The 13789-nt window shown below is 43.8% G+C and overlaps 1 protein-coding gene across 28 annotated transcripts in view; it reads left to right on the top strand.

Moving 5' to 3' along the window:
- The window catches only part of ZBTB20 (zinc finger and BTB domain containing 20), an 891891-nt gene that overhangs the window by 851950 nt on the left and 26152 nt on the right, over positions 1–13789 (top strand). For all 28 annotated transcript variants that reach the window (XM_055429282.2, XM_055429604.2, XM_088837148.1 and 25 more), the window contains one exon: positions 2433–4037. In XM_055429282.2, the coding sequence (XP_055285257.2) occupies positions 2433–4037 (1605 nt within the window). The remainder of the gene's footprint in view (positions 1–2432; positions 4038–13789) is intronic.

Here is a 13789-nt window from a genome sequence, read left to right as displayed (position 1 = left end):
GTGATTTTATCAGAGACTTAGCCAATTTTAGTGCTTACCATTTTACTTAAATGAAAAAGACCTTGATGATAGTAAAATTGTATATAGAAACCTCTACATTTCAGTGCCAGAACTCTCTTTTATCTCTTATAAATTCTATTTATAAGTTTTTGAAAACGTGCTTTATTAGCTGACTGAGGCTATGAGACAGCACACTAAGTTATGGATAGGTATAGAAATAGCTGGAGGGCACACTGGACAGACCTTATTACACACCTTTATGGCAGACCTGTGGACACCGAAGAACCAGGTGTCACTCAGGGGCAAAGCATGCAATACAATGAAGCAGATAAGAGTGTGAACTCTAGACCCAGACTGCTAGGTTCAAAAGCCAGCTCGACCACCAACTACCTGTGTGGCCTTGAGTGGTTTCCAAGTTCCTCTGGCCTCAGTTTCCTCCTCTGAAATACGGGGATAATAATACTACCAACATCATAGGATTGTTGAGAGGACTCAGTGAAATAATGTACATAAAGTAGTTAAAACTTGACACTCTTAAAAAAAAATTGCTCTTATTATTATCACAGTGCACAAGCATGAGGGACTTAGTCAGATGTTAGAATATGATCTGCTGACTGATTTCCTAAATTTTCCTTTCTAGGTTTTTGGGGCCTTCCTCTGGTGCCGTTTTGTATTAACAGTTATAGGGGATTCACCTTGATTCCTTAACCTGGCAAGGACAATTTGTTTTATATAAAAGGAAAAATAGAAACAGTCATCTAATGAAATATTTTAGACACATTAACAGACCTAATAGAAATTGGAAGGAAAAGGAATTCTCTTGCGTAAAAATTTGCACAAATCATGTCACTCAACGAGAACATAGAGCCTGTAGGCAGCATTTAAGTTTAGTGGATTTCTGTGAGGCTGACTGAATGTAAAGTTGGGAGCAAAGGAAATGAATGAGTATATAAGTATGCAATCACACCAGCTGAACTCAGAATGAGGAGATGGATTGTACCAAAGTAGAAAAGTTAGTTGAGCTCAGACTTCTCTGAGCAGGTCCTCTTTCCTAAGGCAGAGGAGAAGGAACCTGAGGAGGTGGGCATTCCTCTGTGTGCAGGCCGTTACCTCTGGGTTACTTCTAACAAGACACAGGGATCTGGGTCACACCAACAATCCATACCTAGGTCACCTAGTTTTGAAAACCTACTTACTTGGCCTCCCTCAAGCTAATCATTCAGTTGTGAAGGCCAGAATGGGGAATGACTGAAGAATGACTTGGAGAGAGGGATTCTTTAGAGAATAGGAAAACAATAGGAAAGCCCTAAGTCTAGTGTTGTAGACACTTGTTTTCCTTCTCAATCTGGGATCTAGGTGTTACCAACCTATCCCTTGTCTGTACAGCCTAGAATATAAGGGTGGCAATAGATCAGGCTGTCCACATTTTCCACGTAGCTGACTGCTGCCTTCCTCCTGGCAACTGTCTGATATATCCCTCTTGCAAGCGCAGAGAGCACCCAATTCCTGAGATAATTGTACATCCCACTCCAGGTTAACCCTACTGTCCTGACTTGCTTACTAACAGTCCTCCCAAGTGCCCAGTTTGAATGACAAATATGGTCACCTAGTGTATTCCAGTCTCCCAGGTCAACACTGCCATTTTTGACCCTTCTGACATTTCTTCTTCATTAAGCCTCGGAAAATTCAACCACCATATAACATACAACCACCCTAGAAAGTACTCAAACAGGTCTCATCAAAGAGGATAAGAAAAATGCAGACACAGACAGTGGGCAAGTGCTCCTGTAGCAAGAAGATTGCATTCTAGAGCCTGTCCCTCCACTGGAAAACACGGTGGTAGCTATTTGATATCTATCTTAGTCTAAGCTGAATTTTCCAAGACTTTTTGCATATGTGGTGTGGATTTGCGGAATGTGCCATGTTAATTAACAGGAAGGGAATTAAATATTGTGGTCTATGAATAAAATAAGGAATTTTGATAAATTGAGAAAAATACAAGCTTTCCCAAAGGACCTGGGCTTAGGCCTGTCTAAAGTGGAGGCAGAGTTCCCTGAGAACAAGTCTTCATTTGCCTTTTGGTTCTTATTTGCTGAAGCTGTAGGAATAGCAGGCAATGACCCATCCGTTTTTTAGACTGCTGTACTTCAACTGACAACCCTGGCTGAAAGTCTAGGGGATCAATTATGGATTCAGTACCCCCAAATAGCTGGGGCCCTGTTGCAACAAAATCCTAGGCCTTGTTACCATAGGACATCACACCCACAGGTCGACCTGATGCAAAACCTATCCATCTTGCCACAGAGCCTGCTTGTGTCTGCAAAGGGTTGCTGCTGGGAGCCATGAACATTGCCCACCTGAGACCCAAATGTTAGGGATGCAGCCAGCTCGCTCTGACCCACGCCCTGTGTTGTGTCTGTCTCGCCGTGCAGGTGACATCAGTTGCAAGGGGATGACCGAGCGCATTCACAGCATCAACCTTCACAACTTCAGCAATTCCGTGCTCGAGACCCTCAACGAGCAGCGCAACCGTGGCCACTTCTGTGACGTGACGGTGCGCATCCACGGGAGCATGCTGCGCGCACACCGCTGCGTGCTGGCCGCCGGCAGCCCCTTCTTCCAGGACAAGCTGCTGCTGGGCTACAGCGACATCGAGATCCCGTCGGTGGTGTCGGTGCAGTCGGTGCAAAAGCTCATTGACTTCATGTACAGCGGCGTGCTGCGCGTCTCGCAGTCGGAAGCCCTGCAGATCCTCACGGCCGCCAGCATCCTGCAGATCAAAACGGTCATCGATGAGTGCACGCGCATCGTGTCGCAGAACGTGGGCGATGTGTTCCCGGGGATCCAGGACTCAGGCCAGGACACGCCACGGGGCACGCCCGAGTCGGGCACCTCGGGCCAGAGCAGCGACACCGAGTCAGGCTACCTGCAGAGCCACCCGCAGCACAGCGTGGACAGGATCTACTCGGCGCTGTACGCCTGCTCCATGCAGAACGGCAGCGGCGAGCGCTCCTTCTACAGCGGCGCAGTAGTCAGCCACCACGAGACGGCGCTCGGCCTGCCCCGCGACCACCACATAGAAGACCCCAGCTGGATCACGCGCATCCACGAGCGCTCGCAGCAGATGGAGCGCTACCTGTCCACCACCCCCGAGACCACGCACTGCCGCAAGCAGCCCCGGCCCGTGCGCATCCAGACCCTGGTGGGCAACATCCACATCAAGCAGGAGATGGAGGACGACTACGACTACTACGGGCAGCAAAGGGTGCAGATCTTGGAGCGCAACGAGTCGGAGGAGTGCACGGAGGACACCGACCAGGCCGAGGGCACCGAGAGTGAGCCCAAGGGCGAAAGCTTCGACTCGGGCGTCAGCTCCTCCATAGGCACCGAGCCCGACTCCGTGGAGCAGCAGTTCGGGCCCGGGGCGGCGCGGGACAGCCAGGCCGAACCCGCCCAACCCGAGCAGGCCGCGGAAGCCCCGGCCGAGGGCGCCCCGCAGCCGCACCAGCTAGAGACCGGTGCCTCCTCCCCCGAAAGAAGCAACGAGGTGGAGATGGACAACACGGTGATCACTGTCAGCAACAGCTCCGACAAAAGTGTCCTGCAGCAGCCTTCGGTCAACACGTCCATCGGGCAGCCATTGCCAAGTACCCAGCTCTACTTACGCCAGACCGAAACCCTCACCAGCAACTTGAGGATGCCTCTGACCTTAACCAGCAACACGCAGGTCATTGGCACAGCCGGTAACACCTACCTGCCGGCCCTCTTCACTACCCAGCCGGCGGGCAGCGGCCCCAAGCCTTTCCTTTTCAGCCTGCCGCAGCCCCTGGCAGGCCAGCAGACCCAGTTTGTGACAGTGTCCCAGCCCGGCCTGTCGACCTTTACTGCACAGCTGCCAGCGCCACAGCCCCTGGCCCCATCCGCAGGCCACAGCACAGCCAGTGGGCAGGGCGAAAAAAAGCCTTATGAGTGCACTCTCTGCAACAAGACTTTCACCGCCAAACAGAACTACGTCAAGCACATGTTCGTACACACAGGTGAGTGCGGCCCCGCTGGAAGCCTGGCAGCAGGGGGAGAGGCCGAGGGGGCTGGGGGAAGGGAGGAGCAGGACCTGTAAGTGGAAGGGAAAGTAGGAGTCATCATTCAGATGTTACAGAAAGCCATATTGTAAACCATCTTCTAGAAGCCCCAGCTATGCCCCCATCCCACAAACCAAGCATCCTGTCACCAAAAGACAAATCACAGAAACCCCTTGTGGGAAAGAGCGAAATGAGAAAACCTGATACAGAATTCTCAGGCACAACATCCCTTAAATACATTGAACTTTGAAACATATTTTTGATCCTAGATGTTTAGAACTGGAAAAATCCTTGGAGATCACATACTCCAGTTACCTCATTTTACAGACCCAAGTCATATAAGCCAGACAGGAATAAGGGTTTTAGTCTGTAGCAAGTTTCATATGAACCAACAGCTTGAAGAGGCCACAACGAGGCTAATGCCAGTGGAGGCTACACTTCTAATCCCTGAAATGAAGAGGGGTGATAAGCTCACTGTGTTTTCTAGTTCTTGTTGTCTATTTTCCACATCTGGAGACCACAATCAGTTCTGGGTTCTCCCGTTTAAAAGGACAGTAAACTCTTTGGGGCACACTCAGAAGAGTATGATTAAGATGGAAAGGGCCGTGAAGCCATGGCATATGAGTCACGTTTGAAGGTGCTCGAGCTGTTTGGCAGTGCGTAGGTTTGAATTGAAAGTGCCTACCGAGCTTTGTCAGCTTGGAAAAATTACTTAACATTTCTATACATTAGTTTCCTTGTCCGTATGATGGGGATAATAGTGATACTAGTGCTGATTTGAGGATTAAATGAATTAATACATATGAAGTTCCTAAAGCAATCTCCAGCACATAATAGACACTCTATAAATGGTAGCTATTGTTCATACTTTTAGCATTATTTAAATGATTTGAGGGAAGATACATTAAGCTTGTTCTGTTTGTGTTCACATATATAGAAATGGACCAGTGATTAGAAGCTATAAAGATATTTAATTAAATAAAAGAGGAAGTTTAAGCAGAGATGCTCTAAAGATGGGTAGACAACCTCCAAAGGGAGCATGAGTTCCTATAATTAGAGGTGTTCAAGGAGAGAATGGATGATCATTTCATAGTGATTTGTTATAGAGGGGATTCAGTTATTCATCAGGTGAGTAGTTGGGCAAGATACTGCTTCATCCCTGGAGACCATGATTCTAGAGCAAAGATCTCCTGACCTCCCAGCCAGTGAGTGCCCTGTCTTAGTTCTACAATGGACCAGACAGAAGTGAGAACTCCATGGATGCTTCTCCATATAAGGGACTATATATGTGATATGATTTCACATGAATTCTCTTATACTAAAAGTAACTAACTCAGTGATGATCACCATATTTGAAATTTCTATTATGAGAGTCATAATTCCTACTATGAGGAATTATCGACACGATGGACATGAATTTGAGTAGGCTCCGGGAATTGGCGAGGGACAAGGAAGCCCGGTGTGCTGCAGTCCATGGGGTCACAAAGAGTCAGACACAACTGAGCGACTGAACTGAACTGATTATGAGAGTCATTCATCTGCTCACCCTCTAGTTCTAGAATATCTCTGCTAAATGACAAATAAATTGACAGGGGAAAGTTACATACTTGAATTACAATACATGAAAATAAGTCAGTTCCTCAAAGCAGCCTTGTTTCTCAGGTCAGCCAGCAGGACTAGCTGGCGGATAGGACATAAAGCAGATCAATTTAAATTGGGGAATAGAAGGTAAGGACTGCAACAGACACAGCAACATGGAAGCAAACCACTGAAACAGAACATACTTAGGACGGAATTTTCCTTCTGTGCAGCTGACCTTAGGTCAGAACAATATGCGGATCTTTGTGTGTGCCCTTGTGTGAATCAGTTCTTAAAGATGACAGTTTTCATACCTCTAAAAAGCATAGTGACTACTACTGAATTTAGGGAAAAAATCAGGTAGTGGTAAGTCACCGTATTTACTTAGGGTAAATGTGAATCTCTAATAACCCGAGGGCAATCGAGGACATTGTCCATGTTGTATGGTATCGTCATTATTTAGTAAATTAATCAAATGGTAATATTTTTATTTATATGGCAATTTATGATTTACAGGGTAATCTCCCATAGTTTACATCCTTTTCTCCTCTGAGTACCTACCTTGTAAATCCATCAAATTAAGGATTAAGGAGGGAAAAAGAGACCATTTGTGGAGATGTACTCTTAACCAAAGTTGACGTCCCTGGTCTTGGATCCATGAATGTTTCTACTCTCCCCATCTTTGCATCTCTTCCCAGCAGATATTAAGTTTACATACTCTATTAGATCACATGTCAAAATAAGGCTTTAAATCTGGAGCATAACATTTTTGACGTACTACAGAAAACTGTCTCTTTGGTGTATGAACATATTTATTCAATTTTACCAAAGGATTCTGTGGTTAACCCAAATAACTAGATTTGCCCATAAGAAAACCAGCAATGGATTTGCAAATTTAGACATCATAGATACAAAGGCTACAAGTAAAGTCATTTTATAAATCTGAGTTATGCTCAAAGGCTGGCCTTCAGTTCTCTGGTAAACTATGAAGTTCCTCATAACTTATAAAGGTCTTTGTAATGGTGTATATAACCTGACCACATCTACGAACAATAATGTACATCTATCACTTGAGTACCTATCTAAAAGAATCAGCACTTCCATTTCACCCCCAAATCATTTGGCAGTGGCAGTTTGGAATGGTCAGCTCTCTATCAATACTTGTCTAACAGACGAAGTCTATAACCCAACAAAGTTTAGGAACAATTGGTCTCGGTTTTCAAAAGGCAAGACATCCTGAACATATGGAAGTAATTCAGGACCTGGATTCACTTTGGCTGACATTTCAAACCAAAGTTCTCTCCAATGTCTTGAGAAAACATCAAAAAAGTGGAGCCTCACAACTTTACAGGAGCCCAGTGGAAATGATAAAAATCCACAGCAAAGAGTCCAAATGTTAGTCTAAAATAAGATTCTAGAAAGTCCTGGGTATACTGACAGAGTAAAGATGGATTCTGTTTCCTACCTTTAGTCTAACCAAAAAAAAAAAAAAATCTTACTGGGAAAGAGTAGCTTTACAGAGTTAAAAGGAAAAAAACTTAGGTTCTCAGCATCACAGCCACTAGGCATGGTAACCAGCTTTGCAGTTTAGCAACTGCAACTTTTAATGAATATGATACTTGCTTTCAAGGATTGGGGGCTTCCCTGGTGTCTCAATTGGTAAAGAATCTTCCTGCAGTGCAGGAGACGTGGGTTCGATCCCTGGGTTGGGAAGATCCACTGGAGAAGGGAATAGCTACCCACTCCAGTATTATGGCCTGGAGAATTCCATAGACTGTGGTCTATGGGGTCACAAACAGTCAGACACAACTGAGCAACTTTCACACTTTCAACAATTGAAGAGACTCAGTTCTGATTCCAAATACAATTCTGTATAAGTCTATGTTAATGATCCACATAGTCATTAAAAGGACATGTTTGTGACAAATAAATAGTCCATCATGTTGACCTTGGACCTAACCTCTGCCTTAAGGCACCAAGGGAGCGCTGGTTGTAGAGCATATTTCCTGATGATTATAACACTGATATTTAGAGTAGGGACATAGGGGAAAGATGACTGTGCTGGAATTAGATTATTTGGGTTCAGTTTTGGTTCCTCTAATTGTGACCATACACAAGTCACTTAATTCATTACCCTCAGTTTCTTTGAGCTTAAAGTGGAAACAATAATTTTCCTGCCTTTTGAGCTACTGTAAAGGTATTATGCATGTGAGAGCTCTGCATAAAAGGTAAAGTACTGCTTAATGCTTTCTTTAAAAATTCATCCTCATTACTTTAGCCTCCTCCTCCCAGAGACATTGAGTTTCTTTGCTCTGTCTCCAATCTCTGAGTAATAACTGTCAACATGTTTCCTTCCTTACTGGAATTCAAATGCCAAAGCAATGTGATACCCCTTGGGTTTCCCTTGAACTTCCTCCATAGCATGAATTTTTTTTTTCATCCCTTAAAGATTTTTTAAAGAAAATCTCTCACTAAACCACTCTATCTACTGCCAAACAAACCACGAAAGGACTTCATCTCTTCTAGGAACTTCTCAAGTTTGCTTTACTGAAGTTTCATAAATGTTGTGGGGAAGGAAAACAAGAGTTAAGGACACATTTAAAAACAAGAGAATTAGAGAAAAGGCGAAGATAACACAAACCATCCTCTCTTGGAACAAAGCAGGACTCCTCTGTGCCCTCTCCCAAGAGAAAAAGCAAAAAAATGTATGGGATGGAAGGGAAAGAGAGAGGACACAGGAGGATAAGCCTGGGGTAAATGTGGGCATGGAAGGCAAGCAATAGGGAAAATTCAAAGATAACATGGGAGCAGTGCTTCTCAAGCTGTGATTCCCCACAACAGCAACATGTACATTCTCAAATCCATCCCAGATCTGAATGGGAACCCAGTGACCTATGTCTTAACAAGCCCTGATTCACACCGAGTTGGGAACCACTTCCCTAGATGGCCTGGGTGATTAGGAGGAGGATGGCTTCAGGTTGTTTTTGCTGTATTACATTGTTCCCCCAAATTCCACTCACAAAAACCAATGTGTTTAAAAAAGTAAATCAGAGTACTGAACAACAGCTTGATTTTACAGGAATGTTAATGGAAACAAATATCTTGCACATTCAAGGTCCAATGGCAAATGTACTCCTTTGGGCACTTAACATTATAACAAGAACTTAACTTATAGCAATAACCTAACTTATAACCATGACTTATTATAATTGTGCTGTGCTTAGTCACTCAGTCATGTGTGACTCTTTGCAACCCTTGGACTGTGACCCACCAGGCTCCTCTGTCCATGGGGATTCTCCAGGCAAGAATACCGGAGTGGGTTGCCATTCCCTCCTCCAGGGGATCTTCCCAACCCAGGGATCAAACCCAGGTCTCCAGCATTGCAGGCAGATTCTTTACCATCTGAGCCACCAGGGAAGTCCATGAATACTGGAGTGGGTAGCCTATCCCTTCTCCAGGGGGTCTTCCGGACCAAGAAATTGAACCAGGATCTCCTGCATTGTAGGTGGATTCTTTACCAACTGAGCCACCTGGGAAGCCCTATATTATCATTATGTGAGTGATTTTATGCTTTCCCATTAGAATGTAAACTTTATGAAAGCAGAAACAATTTTATATATAATTATATGATATATATCATATATGTCTTATCCTTCAATATACGCAACATAATATCTTCTACATGGTAAACATTCAGAAAATATTTGATCAATGAATGAACTGAATTCTTCTCTATTGATATCTAATCACTTTCAAAAGGGAAAATTTTTTTCCCACAGAGTTGTTTTATTCATTTTAGGATGTAGCTCCATAGAAATAATGCAAATATACTTTGTACATTTATATAAGTACTCTCCAGTGATTGGAACAAATTTCAGATACCACATTCTGTTTGTTGTACCTTGCTCTATACAACAAAATTGCATACAGAATTACAAGGCTGCCTAAGATGGCATTCAGGGTATTCTTTATCACCAGGTATAAGGTTGCCAGACTTAGAAAACAAAAACACAAGATGCCCAGATGAATTTTTGAATAAACAACAAATATTTTTTTTTAAGTCTAAGTATACCTCTTCGATATTTGTGATGTACTTATACTAAAAAAAGTGTTCATTGTTTATCTGAAATCTAGATTTAACTGGGTGCCATGTATTTTACCTGGCAGTGCTGTCCAGGTGGGACTTTCTTTTAAGAGCCAGTGTTAGGACTTCTGCTTTAAAACCCATAGATGAATATAGGCTAGCATATGTATTTGCTTAACAAATATTGGTTGAGTGAATGAGTGAATGTTCAAATATATAAGCATACTTTCCAGGATAATTTAATTTGGGGAACTTATACATAAATTCATTATTTTCTTACCAAGACTTAAATTTCTTTTTCTATGTACAGAGACCTGTGTTCCCATTTGTGTTTTCTTTACCAACAAGTAGTAGACATGTGGACCTTTTCTGAGTCATAGTATCAACAGTCCACTCAGTGGTCACTAACGCCCATTAGGGTTATCTGCAGAATTGATTGTTTTCTCTGTTACTTTGAGATGCTCAGCTATTTTGGCCTTGAATTTTACAAAAATAGATATAGCGATGACAGTAACATAACAATGGTATCCATAGAGTAATAACAGTGCAATCAATATCGTGACGTTATAATCCTCATATAGAACTTGGGCTACTAATTGTATCAAGCCAGTGGAATAACAAACAAGTATAAGGTTTGAAGTGAGAAAACCTTGATTTTACCAGTTTCTGGGTGACTTTAGGTAAATTGTGTAATCAGTCTGAGCCTCATTTTCTTGTCATGTAAGATACAGATCTTAACAATACTTAGTACTGAAGGATAGGGGGAAATGTTAACATCTACCCGCTCATAAAGTTGTAAGAAAAGTCAAATAATGTGGATGAAGGTCCCTGACATCTTTAAAAGTCTTCTTGACATCAAAATTTTTACTTGTCACTAAAGCCAAAGAGATCTTGTAAATGCAGTGCGTCTCCAGTAGGCAATTCCACCCCTTCCCAGACAGCCTCACAGTCCAAGTGGGCACCAGGACTGCACCCCCTAACCCCAGACTGGGAGAAAGGCTGGTAGGTGGTCTTGAATGTCCCCCTCCAACTAGACCTCTCTGGTAGAAAGCAGATTCTTCAGCCAGTGAAGGCTCTGCTTGACTCCATCGGAGCACCTTCCGTTCTTATCACTGGACCTTTCCCCCTTTCTGTTCCAATCTTGATTGTCCCCATTCAGAGGACTTGCAATTTCCAAGACCCCTTCTGCTTTCCTCGGCAGTAGCCACCTCCCCCTGTGCCTACTCTTCCCTCCCTGCTCTCTGCCCCCTCAGCAAACACCACGTTTTCTGTACACTGCCCCCCACTGTACTCACCTGAAGGAAGGTGTATGCCAGAGCAGATGATGGAGAGGCCGAGAGAATGTGAGAACTAGATAGGAACAGTATTTCAAACAAGTGCCTGTAACAGCAGCCACTGTCCTCTTTGCAGCCTAGGAAAAGCCTGACTAGAATGAAAAAGAATCCACAGAATAAATGGATTCTTGCTGAGCCCCCAATTCAGAGGTCACTTTTCAGAACTGGAGTGCCTCAGCCTCAAATTTTAGGCAGACCTTCTGCACCCTCTAACCTAAAAATGTCTTTCTTCCTCTCTTTTTTTCTCACTGTCAGTCATGGTAGAGTAAGTGTCAGTCCCAGTCCACAAAAAGGAGTTGAAAAGTGATGCTTTAGAGAGCAGGCATCCGAAACTGGAGAAAAATATATGCATTCGCTACTCCTCCCTTCTCACACATACACACACACACACACACGGAATCATAAAGAACACTGCCTTCTCTTCTGTTCCACCACTTGCTGTCTGGTTTTCAGCCTCCGGAGTACAGTTGCTGCCTGCTAAGAATCTTCTGCCTCTTTGCTGGCATTTATTTCATGGTGCCACTTCTTTCCATTAGCATATGTAGCTGAGACTAGACTAGACCCTTAACTCTGAATTGCGTAGCTACAGTATAATCACTTGCTTTATTGATTATCTGAAACAGTTTTTTGCAAAATCCTAAGTTGGCTTCCTCATGCCATGCAAGTCATTTTTCAGTGGATTTCATTTATCACCAGTTCCTTTATGCTGAAAGGAACAGTTGAATTTTTCTTGAAATGATCACATACTCTGTGCAAAAGTGCTTTATTGCTTTAATTTTCAAAAAACCTTCACAAGGCAAGTGCTTACTGTATTATTCTCAAGTTATAGATAAGGAAACTGAGGCTTACAGGGGTGAAGTAACATGCCCAGGTCATTCAGCCAAGGAAATGGAATTCATATCTGATTCCAGTATCTGTATGGTCCCAAAATGGATCATTTTAAAGTACAGGGGCTTATATGAGCTTCCTCGTCCTGTGTCTGATCCCAGTGTCTGCCTCGTACTCCGTGTCCCTTTCTAACCAGTCAGACTTGCTGTTCCTGACCATAGGCTTGGACCCAGAAAGCCATCTGCTACCACTCATCTTAATTTCATTTCTCCACATTGAGAGCACCAAGCAACACCAGCCACGTTCATTTCATGTATAATGTTGAAAGCCGTTTGGGGTTCGCTATAAGTAACGTGCAGGAAACCAATGGGAAAGAAGCACTCATTTCTAGTGAGTGATACTGTTTCAAATCCAAACATAAAGAAATGAGTTGTTTACACCTGCTGCTACTGCTAAGTCACTTCAGTCGTGTCTGACTCTGTGTGACCCCACAGACAGCGGCCCACCAGGCTCCCCCATCCCTGGGATTCTCCAGGCAAGAACACTGGAGTGGGTTGCCATTTCCTTCTCCAATGTGTGAAAGTGAAAAGTGAAAGTGAAGTCGCTCAGTCATGTCTGACCCCTAGCGACCCCATGGACTGCAGCCTACCAGGCTCCTCCGCCCGTGGGATTTTCCAGGCAAGAGTACTGGAGTGGCTTGCCATTGCCTTCTCCGTGTTTACACCTGACTAATCTGAAAATGCACCCTGTTTAGTAAGGCAGTTCCTGGAATGCCTGTGCTCTGCCAATGAGGCACCTGAATAATTTCAGAGCACTTTCCTGGATGGAGCTCCCAAGTGCTTTGCAAACATTTTTCCTCATTAACTATCACACCATTTTTTCTGTGGCAGAATACATTGTCCTATTTAAAATGTGGGACTGCTGATGCCTTGAGTGATTTAAGCAAGTTGCCCTCAGGTCAAGCATTGACAAGACCTGGACCAGAGTCCTCTGGGGTGAGGGCCATGGTGGACTGAAGGCCACTAAATCTGCAAAGGAATGTGGCAAGTGCCTGGCCCAACTCCTCACTTACAGAAGGGGAACAAACCCATAGAGATGAAAACACTTAGCAAACCCAGGGTGACACGGATAATTAATGGCCAAACCTTGGTGCTGAGTGCACAAGGTGCATATAAACAACATATATATATAAGCTTCGGAGGGAGAGACGCCATCTGTGAAGAACCAACTGATAGATTAGAAAGGTGTGAAAGTGAAAAGCCATCATCACTGACCTTGTCTAGAGGGAAAAATGCACTATAAGAAGGTGAAAGTTTCAAACAACAGGAGAATTTTTAACACAGACCAAGTTTCAACTTCCTAGCAGCCAAAATACCATATGGAACTTTAAGAAGGCACACTTCCCATTAAAGGTGACAGGTGGACATGTTTTAAAAGATAGTTGGCCGGCCTGTCATAGCCTCTAGAAAGTGTCCTGAAAGCACAAGGATGGCAAAGACCAGCTTGAGTTCCAAGCATGTTTACGGCTGATAGAAATGTTCCCACTAAAAATATCATGCATGGCTGTTTCTCTTAGGGAATCTCTCATTTCAAAAAACTGTACCTATATAAACACCATGCAGAGATTGAACTCTTCACGTAGGAGCAAGGCTTCTAGATTCTCCCATTGTAGCCTAAAAGTGAAACTCTTCCATCCCTGTGACCCTATGGCTCATGTTGTTTCATCCGTGAAGATGAAGGGAAAGGAAAACTGGAAGACAGCAGAGGGGAGAGAAAGCCAGGCCAAAAAGGTTGTGATTAACTAAAGGAAAAAGTTCAGAGTTCAGTGAAATTGGTTTAGAAATTCGTGGAGTTATAATTGAACCAAAGAGCCATTTCTTAGGATC

Source organism: Moschus berezovskii, chromosome 1, assembly GCF_049115385.1.
Source record: "Moschus berezovskii isolate FMDL1 chromosome 1, NW_MosBer_1.0, whole genome shotgun sequence".
Lineage (NCBI taxonomy): Eukaryota > Metazoa > Chordata > Mammalia > Artiodactyla > Moschidae > Moschus > Moschus berezovskii.
Note: the sequence above shows the minus strand (reverse complement) of the source record. Positions and strands in the feature narration are given on the sequence as shown.